This window comes from Xylocopa sonorina, chromosome 7 (genome assembly GCF_050948175.1).
Source record: "Xylocopa sonorina isolate GNS202 chromosome 7, iyXylSono1_principal, whole genome shotgun sequence".
In the NCBI taxonomy this organism is placed as follows: Eukaryota; Metazoa; Arthropoda; class Insecta; order Hymenoptera; family Apidae; genus Xylocopa; species Xylocopa sonorina.
Genome location: NC_135199.1, coordinates 3,448,710 through 3,464,198, shown reverse-complemented (window position 1 = coordinate 3,464,198; position 15,489 = coordinate 3,448,710). Strand labels below are relative to the sequence as shown.

General features: G+C 30.3%; 4 protein-coding genes across 7 annotated transcripts; 2 read left to right on the top strand and 2 right to left on the bottom strand.

Annotated features, from left to right (window-relative positions):
* Positions 1–565: 565 nt before the first annotated feature.
* LOC143425622 (chromobox protein homolog 5) lies at positions 566–2,102 on the top strand. Of its 2 annotated transcripts, none has more exons than XM_076898572.1 (4): positions 566–680; positions 1,077–1,184; positions 1,261–1,495; positions 1,577–2,102. In XM_076898572.1, exons 2-4 carry the CDS (start codon positions 1,089–1,091, stop codon positions 1,801–1,803), a joined length of 558 nt encoding a protein of 185 aa, XP_076754687.1. In that variant the 5' UTR covers positions 566–680; positions 1,077–1,088; the 3' UTR covers positions 1,804–2,102. The 2 variants fall into 2 exon arrangements, with proteins under 2 accessions (XP_076754687.1, XP_076754688.1); XM_076898573.1 differs by lacking the exon at positions 566–680 and adding an exon at positions 859–883.
* A 694-nt stretch (positions 2,103–2,796) lies between these two features.
* Positions 2,797–5,853, bottom strand: Noc1 (Nucleolar complex protein 1). The gene is made up of 4 exons (XM_076897834.1): positions 4,646–5,853; positions 3,979–4,576; positions 3,468–3,878; positions 2,797–3,366 (listed from the first exon to the last, which is right to left on the bottom strand). The coding sequence occupies exons 1-4, from the start codon at positions 5,750–5,752 to the stop codon at positions 2,831–2,833; spliced, it is 2,652 nt and encodes an 883-aa protein (XP_076753949.1). The 5' UTR covers positions 5,753–5,853; the 3' UTR covers positions 2,797–2,830.
* Positions 5,854–6,371: 518 nt separating this feature from the next.
* Positions 6,372–11,294, bottom strand: Mybbp1a (MYB binding protein 1a). Its single transcript, XM_076898563.1, has 10 exons — positions 11,012–11,294; positions 10,704–10,901; positions 10,234–10,632; positions 9,574–10,160; positions 9,366–9,478; positions 8,759–9,279; positions 8,015–8,686; positions 7,706–7,954; positions 7,189–7,622; positions 6,372–7,095 (listed from the first exon to the last, which is right to left on the bottom strand). Exons 1-10 carry the CDS (start codon positions 11,189–11,191, stop codon positions 6,486–6,488), a joined length of 3,963 nt encoding a protein of 1,320 aa, XP_076754678.1. The 5' UTR covers positions 11,192–11,294; the 3' UTR covers positions 6,372–6,485.
* A 277-nt stretch (positions 11,295–11,571) lies between these two features.
* Positions 11,572–15,356, top strand: Eif4h1 (eukaryotic translation initiation factor 4H1). 3 transcript variants are annotated; one of them, XM_076898567.1, is made up of 6 exons: positions 11,572–11,769; positions 12,468–12,638; positions 12,767–12,996; positions 13,744–13,770; positions 13,831–13,959; positions 14,040–15,356. In XM_076898567.1, exons 1-6 carry the CDS (start codon positions 11,738–11,740, stop codon positions 14,183–14,185), a joined length of 735 nt encoding a protein of 244 aa, XP_076754682.1. In that variant the 5' UTR covers positions 11,572–11,737; the 3' UTR covers positions 14,186–15,356. The 3 variants fall into 3 exon arrangements, with proteins under 3 accessions (XP_076754682.1, XP_076754679.1, XP_076754680.1); XM_076898564.1 differs by having other exon boundaries at positions 11,578–11,769; positions 13,744–13,959; XM_076898565.1 differs by lacking the exon at positions 11,572–11,769 and adding an exon at positions 12,349–12,374 and having other exon boundaries at positions 13,744–13,959.
* Positions 15,357–15,489: the final 133 nt, after the last annotated feature.

Below are 15,489 nucleotides of genomic sequence, written 5' to 3'. Positions count from 1 at the left end.
TAAATTAGTTATTTTTTTAATGTAACAATCTATTATTTTTCAATGTTGTCCTTTATCTATCGTCTACAAATATAGTTTTACGTATTAAAATTATTTTGTTTGCATTAAAAATATTCAGACACTTAACTCTATATACGTCCCTGATTTTCAGAAGAGATATACATGTATTGTAAATGTAACTTTTCTATATGAAAATTTGTTTTATAACATACGAAACAAAATTAATTAAAATATCTTTAAATAACGAGTTAAAAATAGTATATATCGATTTATTAATAACTTTAAAATAAAAGATATTGAATAGATGATATTTCTAAAAAGAGTTTAACGTACAAACATTTTAAATTGATAGGTCGTGATATTCCAAACAATCTTCATCGATGGTAAAAATGTATTTTGTTTTAATATTACTCTTTATAATAAAATTTTTCTGGCTGTATATATTTAAGTTGATTATTAATATACATTTATAGATATATAAATAATATAAAATATATTGTAATGTATAAATTGTATAAACATGAAAGAACTACACGTGTGAGTTTGTGAAATCCGTTTAAATAATGTATTGGTAGGCCTGTTATTTTTCGCGGCAACACAGTAAGAAGACGCTAGAACGCGAGAAAGCACGCCGTGTCATTCGTCATTTCTTTTCGGTGTGAATTATATTTATCTTGGAGGTAAGTAGTATAATTAAAAGTTATGACTAAACATTTACACATACAATTGCAATAAATATCGATATAAATTGACGTTGTTTATCATACAACTTACACATAAATTCAACAAGTAAAATTTGCTTCCCGGCTGCCATACCGCCATTTTGCACCGTGTTCTTTTCTCTTGGCACCTTTCAAGCTCTTTCCTTGCAAAATTATCAAGTGTATTGTTATTTTACATTGTAATCATTTTTTGTCCAACCTCTTTCTTTCAATAATTCATTATTCGAGTCCGACGAATTGTTCTAGTCGTAATTAAATTTCTACGTAAAACACTTTTCTTTATTTAATTTCTCAATTTTTATTTGTATATCCTTTATTATGTTCTTATATATATACGTATATATATATTTTCAGTATTAAAGCAGAATGAGCAAAGGAAAAGACTCATCGCCAGCAGAAGCTGAAGGAGAAGAGGAATTCAGCGTGGAAAAAGTTTTGGACAGGAGAGTAGTGAAAGGAAAAGTAAGCAGTTTAAAATATATGTATATATGCTTATGACATTTTAATAGCTATCTATTAACTATTCGTCTTTACTTAGGTTGAGTATTTTTTAAAATGGAAGGGATATTCTAACGAAGAAAATACGTGGGAACCAGAAGAAAATCTTGACTGTCCAGATTTAATTGCCCAGTTCGAAGAGCAACGCAAAAAGAAAGAAGCAGCTGTAGCTGGAAAACGACACGAAGATAAAGAACAAAAGAAACGAAAAAGTACGAGTGGTCCAGCGTCTACTCACGTTAAGAAAAAAATGACTGAAGAAAAGAAACCTGAAGGTAATTTTTCATGTCTAGTAGCTTGATTTTAAATAATATACGCAAATTTCTTTTTAACTATTGCTATTTTATTTGGTATAGGCTTTGATAGAAATTTGGAGCCCGAACGTATTATCGGCGCAACAGATTCTAGTGGGGAATTGATGTTTTTAATGAAATGGAAAGGGACAGATGATGCAGATTTAGTCCCTGCTCGAATCGCCAATGAAAAATGTCCACAAATTGTAATAAAGTTTTATGAAGAACGATTGACATGGCACAGCCCTACTCACGATGAGGAAAGTTCAACAAAAGCTGATGCAGAGTAGCGTCCAGCCTTCCGATATACGTACACAGCACGCTTCAGAATTTGTCGAATATAATAGAAAATATAGCATGTACAGAAAAGAAACATGATAATTATTGGTCATTGTACAGTAATGCATGTAAAAGTACACGTTATTTTCTTTCATATTTGACAAATCCTGAAGCTTCTTTCTTTCTGCATACACTATTTTTAGTAATACTACAAACTTAAATGTTTTTTATGATCAATGAGGTAAAGTAAAATTGAAGAAACAAATCAAGTTTATTACATACCTATACCACTGTTAATGAAAAATTATGAAAAATTGTACATACCACTTCTTTTGCAACTGTTACTTTCTTTCTAAGAGTAACGTAGTTTCATTTTCGTGGATGTTTTTGAAGTTAATTAAAAATGTAATAAAAATTTAGAGAAAATACAAAAAAAGATAATTCCTAATAGATATTTTCAGTATTAAATTGGTCGAAAATGTTTACATTTTAAATATAACTTATTTCTTCCGTAACGTTCTTTTTTAATCCAAGTATTCATTTTTTAATTTACTTTATAGTATTATAAATAAGTATTTATACATAATAGTTATTCATAATATGGATAATTGTTTCAGTTGCTAAAGAAATTGGAAAATTCGATTACCTTTCTCGAAATAATCCATGACAATGTCCATAAAATATGGATGGAAATGTCTTTTTGTAATTGTAAAAATATTTACTTTAATGTAAGATAACAGTGATATTATAACAGAAAAGTAACAGATATTTCTGTCAGTATAAAATAAAGCTATTTCTCTTATTTTGAAAATTAAACTTTTTTATTATCAATAAAACTAAAAATATATTAATAAACTAATATTGATTTAGGTTGAAACTGAAGTAAAATAGTATTTTAGGATATAAGTATATGTGTAGTTTATTAACTTGTATGAAATATCAATTAAAGAATTCTTTTCATATAATTCATAAAACAATTTTCTAAAAATACGTCTTCATTAACATTATAATAGTTTTAAAAATATTTTTATTTTACAATCAGCATTTAGTCTTTTTTACATTTCTTTTGAAAAGTTTAGCACCTTTCCGTTTGTTTTTATTTGAAGGACCTTTAAGTTTTTGATGCCGTTTTATTTCCCACTCAACTTGTTTTGTACTTGCACCATCCGCAGTATTAAATGCATCTGTACCTCCAAATTTCTGTTTTTGTTTACTATGTTCTTCTAACATTTCTGAGAATTTTTCCGCTGATATAAATATATTATTATCAATTCCTTTTAAGTTTTTATTCTTGTTATTTATTTTTCGATCTTGATTCATTATTTGTTTATTTATTCTCGATCGAATGTTATCATCCAAAACGTTTTCATTATTGTCTATATCATCACTAAACTCTAAATCGCTTATATCATCTTCATTCATATCAAAATCAACATCGCTTAAATTATGTAATTCATCGTCTATTTCGTCGTCTTCGCTCAAATTTTCCTCAAAATCATCCATATCGTCAGAATCATTACTAGCTTCACTTTTGGCGCTACCATCATCTAAATCTTCATCTTCTTTTTCAATATCTGTAAGTATAATAAATATTTTATGGATGTAAAACAGTTATATTTAAAAATAATTTTTAGATAAAAGGTATATTAAAATATAAAATTTATGGCTAATATACCTTTCTTCTTTTTTCCAGTTCTAATATCAGCCGCAATATCTAAATCTCCAAAATCTTTACCATCCGTTAATCTATCTAGCATATCGTCAAATTCTTCGCTATTAACACTTTCTACATCGTCATCTTGACTTTTAGGCTCATGTTTGAAGCCTTTTTTCTTTTTTAAATATCGATACAAGTATAATTCGTCGACTGGAATATGCTCCTCTCTTTGATTAAGGTATGCGGGACTGTCAACTGGAATACACTTAATACCTTTGGGTGTATATCCTGTACGTTGTGCTAAAGGATCATTTTTTTTCTGTACTTTCTTGTCTTCCAACTTTTTTGGATTTTTGAAAACATAACGATCTAAGAAACGCATTAACGATAGATCTTCCAATGGATCTCCTGTATATTCAACTGGTCGACCTATACATACAAATAATATATATTATAGCTTTAATGTTATGTGTAACAATAAAATGAATTTATGTAGAAATAACATATAATGCACTATGGAGTACAATACCTTCAAGGATCGTAGATGCAAATAATGTAACACTTGGATGATAATGTTTGAATAATGCTATCAGCTCTGTATTTAAATCTTTAGATATTCCAGCATACAAAGGATTACGACAGAAAGGATCGTATTTCTTTTGTGCATTGAAATCAATTTGCGTGTTATTTACTGTTTTATTTTCAGATTCAGTTTTATCATGTTCGGATATAACATTTGTCAACAAAATGGAATCTTCTAAGTCAGATTTGTTATTAGATACATCAGTATCTTTCAAACTATCTTTATTTCCGAAATTTTCATTGCTAATATCAATATAATCACGAGGTTTTAGCAATAAAGTTCTTAATTCTGTATGTGTTTGCAAAATTTGGGATATTACATACAAAGTAGCACATGCCATATTTGCAGGAAAGTATAATGTAATTTGTAAGGTTCGTTTAATAAAAGCATATAAACGTTGTTTGTTATGATCCTTTTGAAGCACTCTGTATAATAGATTAAGAAATAGTGCACGTTTATTTGTTACTCCTATTTGTGGATCTAGTAGCTTTCGATAAAATGCACAATAAAATCTACTTGCCTGTTTTTCATCTTTACCTGTAATCTATACAAAATGTGAAAATAAAAATTTGAACATCTTATGATAAAAAGACAGAAGAATTTATATACTTACTTGATACAATAGATTCAAAGCATTTAAAGCAACATTAAAAGATCCAAAGTGTACTACTTTGTACACAGATTCTACATAATTATTCAATACATTTGAATCCATTTTTGCAAATGGATACGATCTATTCACACCAGTTAAAATTGCTGCCATCATTCTGCTATCTGGTTCTCCTTTCTTCAAACAAGCTTTAAAAAATGCGAAGTAAACTTCAATGAGCATAGAAGCAATTTTTTCATCACCCTTAGTTAGCAGAAATTGTGTTAACAAACAGATCGCGTAGTACTGTGCACGTGGTGCTACATTTTTTCTAAATAATAGCTTCTCAATCTCTCGCAGTACAACAAGTTTCATATTAGGATGTTCATGTAACAATCTATTTAAGCAAAATATAACTTTAGAACCTATTTTACTACTTGGATCTCCTATCTTATTTACTATCAATTCCAATAATTTATGTTCCTGTTCCGCATTTCCTATTAATAAATCTGTCATAACTTGTATTGCTACTTGACGATTTGCATCCACTGTGTCGGATGCGATAGTAGCTAAAGACATTACAAATCGTTCATAATGTTCACGTAACTGGTCCTCAAAATACCAGTGTGCCATTAGTTTCTTTCTTGCTATATCCGATTTAACAAGTGCGTCTTCAGAGTTAGATTTATCGAGCTGATCTAAGTTTTGCTCTTCAAATTTAAGCAGTTTAAATTGTGGATGCAATAGATCTGATAAAAACAGATCTTTCAAAGACTTTATTATCATGTCGCATTGATTATGTTTTGCAACTCGCACTTGGTTTATAAGCATTGTAAGTCTGGCTAAATTGTGTTTTGGATTGTCTTGTACTAATACAATGGCAGCTGCTACTTTATCAGAGGTTGTTCCTTGTGACAATGCTGTTCTTAACCATGCTTTCTCCGAATCAGTACTTTTTGCTTCCTTTAGTTGGAAAAGAGAAGTTTCAGCATTTAAGTATCTTTTCGCTTCATCTTTTAAATCCAATACTTCTGCTTCTGATTTAGAGTGTTTATGCGGACTTTCCCCTTTAGGATATTCATCGTACCAGTTACCAGTCTCCATGTATAGTTGTTTAAATCCCTTTTTCATTGTTCTTAGCGATTTCAACGTTTACGTAGGAATATATTCGAAAATTTTTAAGAAATATCTGTACCTCGTGCTTAACCTTAATACATCAATATCGTTCAAACAGTTTTCCCCTTTTTGTAACAATACTAAACTACTCAAGAACTACTAGTGCCATCTTTTGGAGGAACACTGCAACTGGTCGGGCATTAGTTTCGATATTTTCCACGGAGATGGGGCTAGTAGTTCTTGAGTTTACTTCGCTGTCGATAATTATGTGCGAGCAGTTTGAATACTTTTCACAGAGATGGCGCCAGGGGTTCTATAGTAGGGTCACCATCATCTGTCTCACTCTTTTCTATAGCATCTTTCTTTTGCTCTCTCTCTTACCTCTAAGGTAACATTAGAATGCACTGTTACCGTGTGCTATCATACCATCGACGGGTGTGGATATAAATGGCTATGGAAGTGATATCACGCGGCGCAAGTAACATCACAATGCTCTTGCTGTGACAAAGTTGTGTTGTCGGGGTATATGTATATGTTAAACTTTCTTTTATTTTGATAAGTATTAGGAAATTGAAACGAATATTAATGCAGAAATGTTAATAAGTAGTTAAGTGGTATTAATAAAACATGTTAATGGTTTATGTTAAAGATTTATTTATATATTTTAAAGCTGTACAAACTTTTGGTGATACATATTTTTATAAATGCTTATACAAAAATAACGATAGTATTGATTTCATTTCATGTATCAAGCAGTTTGTGTACTTTTTCTTCTTTTCATTTTATTGCCATCTGATATACTTTTAAGTTTTCTTTTCTGTGGAGAATTAGAATTAGTTTGTTCATTTTTCGAATCTCCATTTTGAATTGATACATTCTTATTCGACTCTTTATGTGAAACAAAGGAGGAAGAATTAAAGGGTTCGACGTCTTCGGAAACTACTTTCTGCCGTAATATTCGCGCTTCTTTTTTTGATAACTGTTTATCCCTTTGTTTACTTTTGTTTGGAGAGTTAGAACTATTCTGTTCATTTTTCGCGTCTCCGTTTTGCATTGAAATATTTTCATTCGATTCTTCATGTAAGACGAAGGAGGAGAACTTAAACGGTTCGAAACCTTCAGATATTACCTTCTGCCGCAATATCCGTGCTTCTTTTTTCAATAATTGTTTATCCCTTTGTTTACTTTTGCTTTTTTTCTTTTTCTTTGATTCATTTTTCTTTAATACAATTTCATCTGAATCGTTTTCTATCCTTCCATTTTCTTCTTTACTATTTAACTGTTCTATATTATCTATTCTATCTATTATTCCTCCATTCATTGTATCATTCTGTTTACCTTTATTTTGTTGAGATGATCTGAAACAAGAAATAAAAAATAAAAATTAATTAACATAATATTACTAAATATTAATTTGATAATATTATATTAATTTTTCAATTAATACTTACACATTACGTGGAATTCCAATTTGTACAGCTAATTTATTATATGCTACTTTTGTATCCTTAGCAAGTGATGCATGTGCTCTATATGTTTTAAGTACATCCCCAATAAGATTCCAATTCCATGCTTGTGGCAAATGATGAGGATAAATATTGCGTAGCAGCGTTAAAAGAAAACAAATATACCTTTGTTTAACTTCTTTTCCTATTTCATTACCATTAGTCATAACAGTTTGTTCACTTTCGGTTTTGTGTACATTGGATAATTCTTGAAGTGTGCTTATGGTATTTCTGCACAACTTCCTTTCCATTTTCATTCTTATGTCAGAATGTTTTGTATCCAAGTGAACTAATCGACCATTATTGTAAAAGAGTGTTAAAAATTCAAGTGCATATCCTCGACGAAAAGATCTTACTGTACTGTCAAACGCAAAATCCACCTATAAGAGTGAATGTATATTAATTGAAACCTATACCTTCTTTTCTTTTTTATTCTAAACTAAAATAGAAATTGGAAATGTACCAGCAATGGAGCCAATTGCCAATTACCCTCCCATTGTAGTTGTAAAATATTTTTAAACAACAAAGGCGATAGTACACAATCTCTTCTTTTAAAAAAGGCTGTTAAATTTTCTCCATAAATTTGAACTACTGTATCTATAGATATGTCAGCTTGCTGTGCACACCTCACAAGGAATGTACAACATTCTGCTAATTTATCACTCATCTCATGATATACCGACGTGGTCCTTTCTCCTTTCTCTATCAAAGCCTTAAAAATATACATATTTAAATTGTATGTAAAACAGTTAACATATTAGATTATAATTACCTTTAATATTACTATTAGTAATTCTTCATCAACTTTTTCTGCATCTTTGAACTTTTTCACTGCTGACAATGTTTTTAAACATGATCGAACTCGATCTTGAAGAGGTTTCTGATGGGGATCTTTTATACAATATTCCAATAACGTAAAAAGAGGTAGTAACATATCAAATACAATTGGCATTGACGGAGAAGTATCCAAATAAGTTTCTAACAAATCTATGACTCGAATTCGGAAATGTGTTAAAGCTTGAGCTGATTTTTCTTGTTTTCTAGATCGTGATTGACGATTTTCTCGAAGAATTCTAAATGCTGCCGCTAATGATTCGTCTAATCGTTTTCCTTCTTCCTCATTAATATTGTCTACATCTATATCTTCATCATCAGTTTGAACGGAAGCATCACCTAATGCCTGACGTACTGCCATTCGTAATCTGTCAGTTACTGTTTCATCTTCGTTCTCATCCATTGATTCTTCATTTGAGTCATGGTCACTATCCGATAAAGTTTCTGTTTCATTGCTGCTACCTTCTTCGTCATTAGTATCTTCTTCATTACTGTATTCATCGATATCATTATCAGAATTTGATTCTGTATCTGATGAACTTTCATCTTCTTCACTATCGAGACTATTTTTTGCTACAAGCGGCCCTTTCTCATTTCTTACATCTAATACCTAGAAACACAAATTTTGACATATAACATTTATCAATCTTCGTTTCAAGTTTCGTTTACAATAACTACATACTGCTAATATTTGATGTATTGCTGTTGGTGTCACATAAGGGCAAATATGTGGAAAAACACATCCTACTAATGACCTTAGTAAGTGACTATTTTTAGAATAAAAGGACAATAGTAAGTCAACAACTACTTCCACCCATTCTGGTTCGTCTTCATTTTTATTAGTACCTGCTTTATGCTTTTTAGATTTCTTTAAAAGTCTCTCATAGCAACATTGTAGTTCATCAATGGCCATAATTGCCATTTTTGGATCTGAAAATAACTGTAAACTCATATGCAAACTCATGGTATGAAATACCAGCACAGCTTCTGTCTTTTTTGAACTATTTTCTAACATTTCAATCAAATGTATCACTTTTTCCCAAGATTTTTTTGTTTCCTCCGTTAATGGGTTTCTCAATTTTATAATTTGTTGCTTTAAATTAATATTTAAAAAGTGAACTAGTTCACTTAACATGTTTTGTAGATCATTCAATTTTGGTAACTTATGATCTAATGCATGATAAAATGTTTCCCTAAATTGTGCTAAAAATGAAAAAAATACAATTTAAAGAAAAATGAAAATTTAAATACATATATATTATAATATCAATTAGAGAAATAATATTTACAGGCCAAATCTACTCCAACACTTGTCATTTCACCTAATCCATATGCAAACAAAAATTTCAATTGATCTACTCTCCATTCTCTGTCCACGAGTGTTTTCGGATGTCCCATTAGTCTAATAATATATAGTACATGTTATAATAAATTATAAATATTTATATCCCTTACAGATGATAACAATTAATATAAAATTTTCTGAAATGTCTTTACCTAGTCAATAAATGAGCAGCGTAAATTCTTTCAGCATTTGTCCAAATTGATTCTGTTTTAGCATTTGCTTTCTCTTTGGGTATATTATTTGCTACTATGTCTCTGTAGATTTTTGATACTTTTTTTATACCATCTAAACTTAAATTTCCAGTAAGCATCTGAATTATTCTTGTACCTGTCCTTTTCTCAATCATTAAATCGCCTGGGTACAGTATCAGTTTTTTAAACACAGCAATTTGTGTTTTTAATTTAGTGCTATCATCATTTGTAATTGATATTACTAAATTTAAAACTTCTTTAAACCCAAGAAGTATCTCATCTTTATTATGATTTTTAAACCCAGAAAATTTGTTTAACATATGCTGCATACAATTTGTTGATAATAACGATGGGAGTATAGATTTATCTATGGTACTTGATAATATGAATTTCAGAAGTTGTATTGCTAAATATTCATCGAGTTTAGATGGTTTTATAAATTTTTGGTCTATATATGCCCAAAAATCAGTAACAAGATTTATTGATATTAAATTCTCACAAAACAATTTGAATACTGGATGATGACACGATACAATTCTGGGTAAATCCTAAATAGCAATTATATATATATAAGTTAACAAATAAATAGTTAGTATATATAAAATTCTATTCGGTACTTACCAATAACATTTTCGCTATGTCACTCATAGACTCTTTGCTAATAATATCTTCTGTACCAAAATGTTTTTTTGAAAATTGTTGATTTACGAGTGCAGGACATTTGCCTTTTATCACCAGTAAAGCATAAAATGAATCCAATGTTTGTTCTGTCCATGGTTTACCAAATTCTTTTTCAATAATTGGCCAAACAGATTTTTTTATACATTTAGCGTCAATTTGGTTTATAAATTCGACAAGGAACGAGGTAGAAATAAATGATAAGTAACTACGTTGCTTGCCAGAATTAATAAGATCTTGTATAGTTTGTATTTGTAATTCAATGGTACTGTTCGAAAGCATTTTAGATCTTATTAAAGTCCCATATGCTAATATACGTCCCATATAAATATCACCATTTTCCTAAAATAATATTAGCAATGTTAATTATAAAGTACTTGGTACTGTAACATAATGGAACTTAGTTTCCTTACACTTTTACTATTACTATTTGCTGGATGTAATTCAGTGTCCACTATAGATAAAAACTTTTCTATCGAAGCTTCAGGGTTTATTGTTAAAAAAACTGTCAAAGTTGTATAAAAACCTATTCTAGAAGTAGTTTTCGACGCGCCTAAACTCCGAATAAGTCTTTTCATAGCATATTTAAACTCCTGATTGTCATTTTCATCCTAAAACATTAATTTATTCCTAAATAATCCATTAATCTAAATACCCATAATCATTTTTCGCGCTTTATAATAATTAATTAGTTTGAGGTTATTTTGAAATAAACACTTACAGAGCATTGTTCAACTAGATATTTTAGTAGAGCGATACCACCACTTATTCTTTCAGACTCGGATTCATTTTTAAGCTTCGTGAAATAATCAAGAATCGTACAATCAATTTTATTTGTCTCTTTCATTTTATGGTCATTTGAAACAACCTCTACCATGTGCATGGCTCCGCTGTCTGCCATCTTGTTTTGTTTCAGCTAAAAACTACTTTAATCTAATAAGTACCTAGATTAAAAATATCATGTAAAACAATCGAACGATTCAGTATTTTAACGGTCTTGAAACAGTAATTATTTAGATGAAGCAAATAATGGATAAAATGTGAAATTAAAAGTGTGCTTCATTTTTGAATTGCATAGATTGTCAATCGTTTTCGTCAAAAACTTCACATTTTCGTGCAAAGCTATCGAATTACTATTAATAAAAATTCTTAGTCATATTATGCAATTCGAACCTGAAAATAAGTTATTCTTCAAAAAGATCCTAATTCTAATCTGATTGGTAAAAAAATTAGAATAAAAACAACGGGTAACTGTGTATACTTCGTTAAGATGTTCTTAATCGTTCGATAAAATACTGGCGGAATTCACTAACGTAGGTAGGGACTCTTTGTTAAGTAAGTTTGTATAGATTCGCGATTTGAAATTTTTCGGTGATTAGAAAAGTGCCATCTTGAACATAGTATTTCACTCGACCCGCGCGGTCCCGGTCAGTTTCGTGCATCCAATATGGCTGGTCGAGGTGGTTACGAAGATTCAAGGCAAGTATAGGTTGTAAATTCATTCGTGTACAACAGTTATTCAGCTTTTCTGAAGTAGTGTAACGTTCGTTGTTAATCGATGCACCGAATTCATGAAGAAACACCTCATTTGTTCAATAATTTTACGGTTTTAAGGTTAAGTGAATTTCGCGATTAGAGTGTAGCGCAGTACCTTGCAGATTGGTGCTTTCGACACGCGGCTTTATTTTGGCCGGCCAGACAATGGTGTATCTCATTCGTGGTATTATTAACGATACTACTGACTTGAAATTCCTGCACCACATACGATTCGTTTGTTTAGAAATACTGTTTGGTCTAACACACAAAAATAATTAATTTTACACTATTCGCCAGAGTGTGTACCTAAGGAAATTAGTGCTTAAATAAATGTCAGAAGCGCCAAGTTCGCATATTATTACTATTGCATATTTAATTCCAAAAAACAGCTACGAAGTTTCTTTTTCAAAGTATCGAATCATATCTGTATACTAATATTAAGGTGCTTAATATCCTTTCTCTATTGTCTTTTATTAAATAAGAGCAAAATATAAAGGGATACAAAAGTGGAGAATTAATCTTTCATAAATATTAATAATGGAAATCTTGTACGTAATTCAAAATGTTCTTACAAAATATATCTAGTTCGATAAGTCATTTTTGTAATATATAAATGTAAACGCCTTTTGATTCTTGTACAGAGATTACGGAGGTGGATATCAAAGTGGCAGAAAGCCATTACCAACTGAACCACCTTATACTGCATTTGTGGGAAATTTGCCAAATGGAATTGTACAAGGAGATGTTGACAAAATCTTTGACAAACTTAATGTCAAAGGAATCAGATTGGTCAAAGATAAAGAAACTGACAGGTTTGTGTGATTAATCTTAGTTATGATATGATAGAGTTATATCTGTTATATTATTGTAAATGATAAAACTTTTTTAACGCTATATATTTTAGTGAAGTTATGTGTGTGTATTTTTTTTTTTTTAATAGGTTTAAGGGTTTTTGTTATGTTGAATTTGAAGATTTGGCAGACTTAAAGGCTGCATTGACTATGGATGGAAGAGTGGAAATAGATAATAGTCTCATTAAAATAGATGTAGCAGAGGGCAAAAGAAATGACCGAGGAGGTGGTTTCGAAAGAAGAAGTCGCATTGGTGGTGGGAGCGGAGGAGGCTTTAGGGGGAGAGATGGTGGTCGTGGTGGATACGGTGATAATTTCGGTAGCAAATCTATGTATTCGAGTAACCGTTGTGCTCTGCATAACGTATATCTCATATATTTAAAATTAATATTACAAACCAATTTAATTAACAACAATCTAATATACAGTAAAACCTGTTTTTGTGCGGTCCTTTCTTATGCGATTTTGTTTTTGTGCGATTTGTTTTGTGCAATTTTATTTTTTATGCGACTTTTTTCGTGCGATTTATTTTTATGCGGAATATGAATCTCAGCGGCATTGGCATTTCGATTCGGCAGCGATTGGCATTGTTTCCTGTTTCCTATCAATGTACATATACATGTTGTGGACAAACTCTGATTATGTGGTCTCCTTGACGACGATATATCTGGACTTCGCGATGCTTTGTTCATTATGAAAATTTCTCCATGTATATGTACAATGAAGAATTAAATGTTTTTACAATTTTTCCAGGTATAATTTAATTGAAAGCATTCTTTCATCTATTTCGTAAATAATTGATGTCTTTTCTAAGTGCGACTTCTTTTATGCGGTTCCTGTCTGTCGTATAAAAAAAATTTTAGGTAGTATATCGTACAAAGTTGTTTATTATATGGAAGTATTAGTGAAATTTCCAAATATTTTTTGTACGATTTCTTTTATGCGGTCCCTATCCACCGCACAAAAACAGGTTTTACTGTACTACAATGTTACAAAGAAAACACAGCCTAAGAACGAAATATTATATTCCTTAGAGCATTAGTACGTTTTTCTGTCTATTTCATAGGTCAAAGTCATGGTGCTGGTAAGCAAGGTAGTACATGGGACATGAGGAGTAACCGAGGCAACTATAATCAATTTAATGATGATGCAGGAAGTGGAAGTCGAGAGTGGTCGCGCAATGCGTCGTCTAGATCATATGGTAACAAACCACCTACTCGCGGAATTGGACCAGAACGAAAACCATTTCATGATGAACCATTTCATAAAGATCCACCTCCAGGTTTGTTTCGCGATTGTATTTGACTGAGATATATGCCGTATTAAAATGATAACAATTCTAATAGAGAAGAATTATTACAGCTGAAGCAACTGGAAGAAGGCGCCTGAAGCTGCAACCAAGAACAATTCAGGATCCTATTAATGCGATTGCTGAATCAAGTAAATCAAGTTCAATTTATGGTGGTGCAAAACCTCGAGAGGAGAAAATTAATACTGATGACAAGTAAACACATTATCATCATTACTAGTTTCTGATTCCCTAAATTACAGGGAAAGGAACTTTCCCAGCAAAAACATTTGGAAACCAATACAAGATCCCTTAGTTTCCTAAAAAAAAAAAAAAATGTAGTGGGGAGAATCTCTTCAGAGATGAAATGAAATTGTAATAATTTTTATTTACCCCTAAGGGGAAGTCTTCCCCACAAATACGCAATGATAAAAAATGATTTAATGAGATTCTTAAGTTCTACATCTGCATTTGGCATTTTTAATTAAGAATAAAATTTTTCCATCTAGTGCCCTCTCTATCTATATTAACTTAGTTTTAAAAAAATTATAATAGTAAATTGGAAATTTAAACTAAAAATTGTGTGCATAATGCATGCTGCAATTAATATTGGTTATGTGTAATTATATACATATAAATGTTATAAACCGTATCACGTATGTATATATATGTGTACATGCGCGCACACACGTACAGACACTCGTATTATATGTGTATATATAATATATATGTGTATATATATATATACGTGAATCGTGATTTTGGTACGGAAAGTACGTTTTAATATTCATGTCAATTTCATGTTGGGTGTTGTATCAGTTTATAATAATATTGAGGGTATTTGTACAAACTTCTATAAATATATGCTATCACCGTACGTATTTGATTTTGCAAAAGCTAATTCTTCTAATAATATTGTACTCTAGAGTAATTTTTGTCTTAAAGAGTACAAATCTTTGACCCTATTTTCATTTCCCTCCTTATAATTTTTATGTTTCACTTTAATAGCAATCATTGTACGTGCTTATTGAAATGATTACAAATCATTGTTTGATACAAAAAATCGTATTTGATTGAAACATATTAGACAATTATTTAAGTGCTTGTGTGTGAAATAATATGACAGACAGTTACAAGAAATAAAAAATATTTGAATGATTACAAAAGAATTATACATCACTGAATGGGTATAAGGATAATGTGCCGATTATTACGCATTAATATTGTGTAACGGATTAATTAACTATGCTAGTAATAAATGTCGATCATTTGAAAAAGTATCGATAATTATGAGATAATAAATAAAAATACTTGAATTAATAACAAACATTATATATACCTATGCTTGTATATGATACTATTTCCTGAATAAAGTAGATATTTGCCTTGTATTCGTGTAATGTATTGTTAGAAAATTAAGGAATAGAAGATAAAATTTATGTGTAATTTGAATTGTGAGCAACATGTAACATTCATAATATGTTTTGTAAGTTACTCTTAAATATATTGAAATGTTGTACTCAA

Excerpts from the sequence above, each read along its gene's own strand:
- Noc1 (XM_076897834.1), bottom strand. The coding sequence starts at position 5,752 with ATGAAAAAGGGATTTAAACAACTATACATGGAGACTGGTAACTGGTAC. Across the intron at positions 3,879-3,978 it reads TGCATCTACGATCCTTGAAG|GTCGACCAGTTGAATATACA; the intron begins GTATTGTACTCC and ends TTGTATGTATAG. Across the intron at positions 3,367-3,467 it reads AACTGGAAAAAAGAAGAAAG|ATATTGAAAAAGAAGATGAA; the intron begins GTATATTAGCCA and ends TTATACTTACAG.
- LOC143425622 (XM_076898572.1), top strand. The coding sequence starts at position 1,089 with ATGAGCAAAGGAAAAGACTCATCGCCAGCAGAAGCTGAAGGAGAAGAG. Across the intron at positions 1,185-1,260 it reads GGAGAGTAGTGAAAGGAAAA|GTTGAGTATTTTTTAAAATG; the intron begins GTAAGCAGTTTA and ends GTCTTTACTTAG. Across the intron at positions 1,496-1,576 it reads TGAAGAAAAGAAACCTGAAG|GCTTTGATAGAAATTTGGAG; the intron begins GTAATTTTTCAT and ends TATTTGGTATAG.
- Mybbp1a (XM_076898563.1), bottom strand. The coding sequence starts at position 11,191 with ATGGCAGACAGCGGAGCCATGCACATGGTAGAGGTTGTTTCAAATGAC. Across the intron at positions 8,687-8,758 it reads CAATACATCAAATATTAGCA|GTATTAGATGTAAGAAATGA; the intron begins GTATGTAGTTAT and ends TTGTGTTTCTAG. Across the intron at positions 7,623-7,705 it reads GGCAATTGGCTCCATTGCTG|GTGGATTTTGCGTTTGACAG; the intron begins GTACATTTCCAA and ends TCACTCTTATAG.
- Eif4h1 (XM_076898564.1), top strand. The coding sequence starts at position 11,738 with ATGGCTGGTCGAGGTGGTTACGAAGATTCAAG. Across the intron at positions 12,997-13,743 it reads TGGATACGGTGATAATTTCG|GTCAAAGTCATGGTGCTGGT; the intron begins GTAGCAAATCTA and ends TCTATTTCATAG. Across the intron at positions 13,960-14,039 it reads TCATAAAGATCCACCTCCAG|CTGAAGCAACTGGAAGAAGG; the intron begins GTTTGTTTCGCG and ends GAATTATTACAG.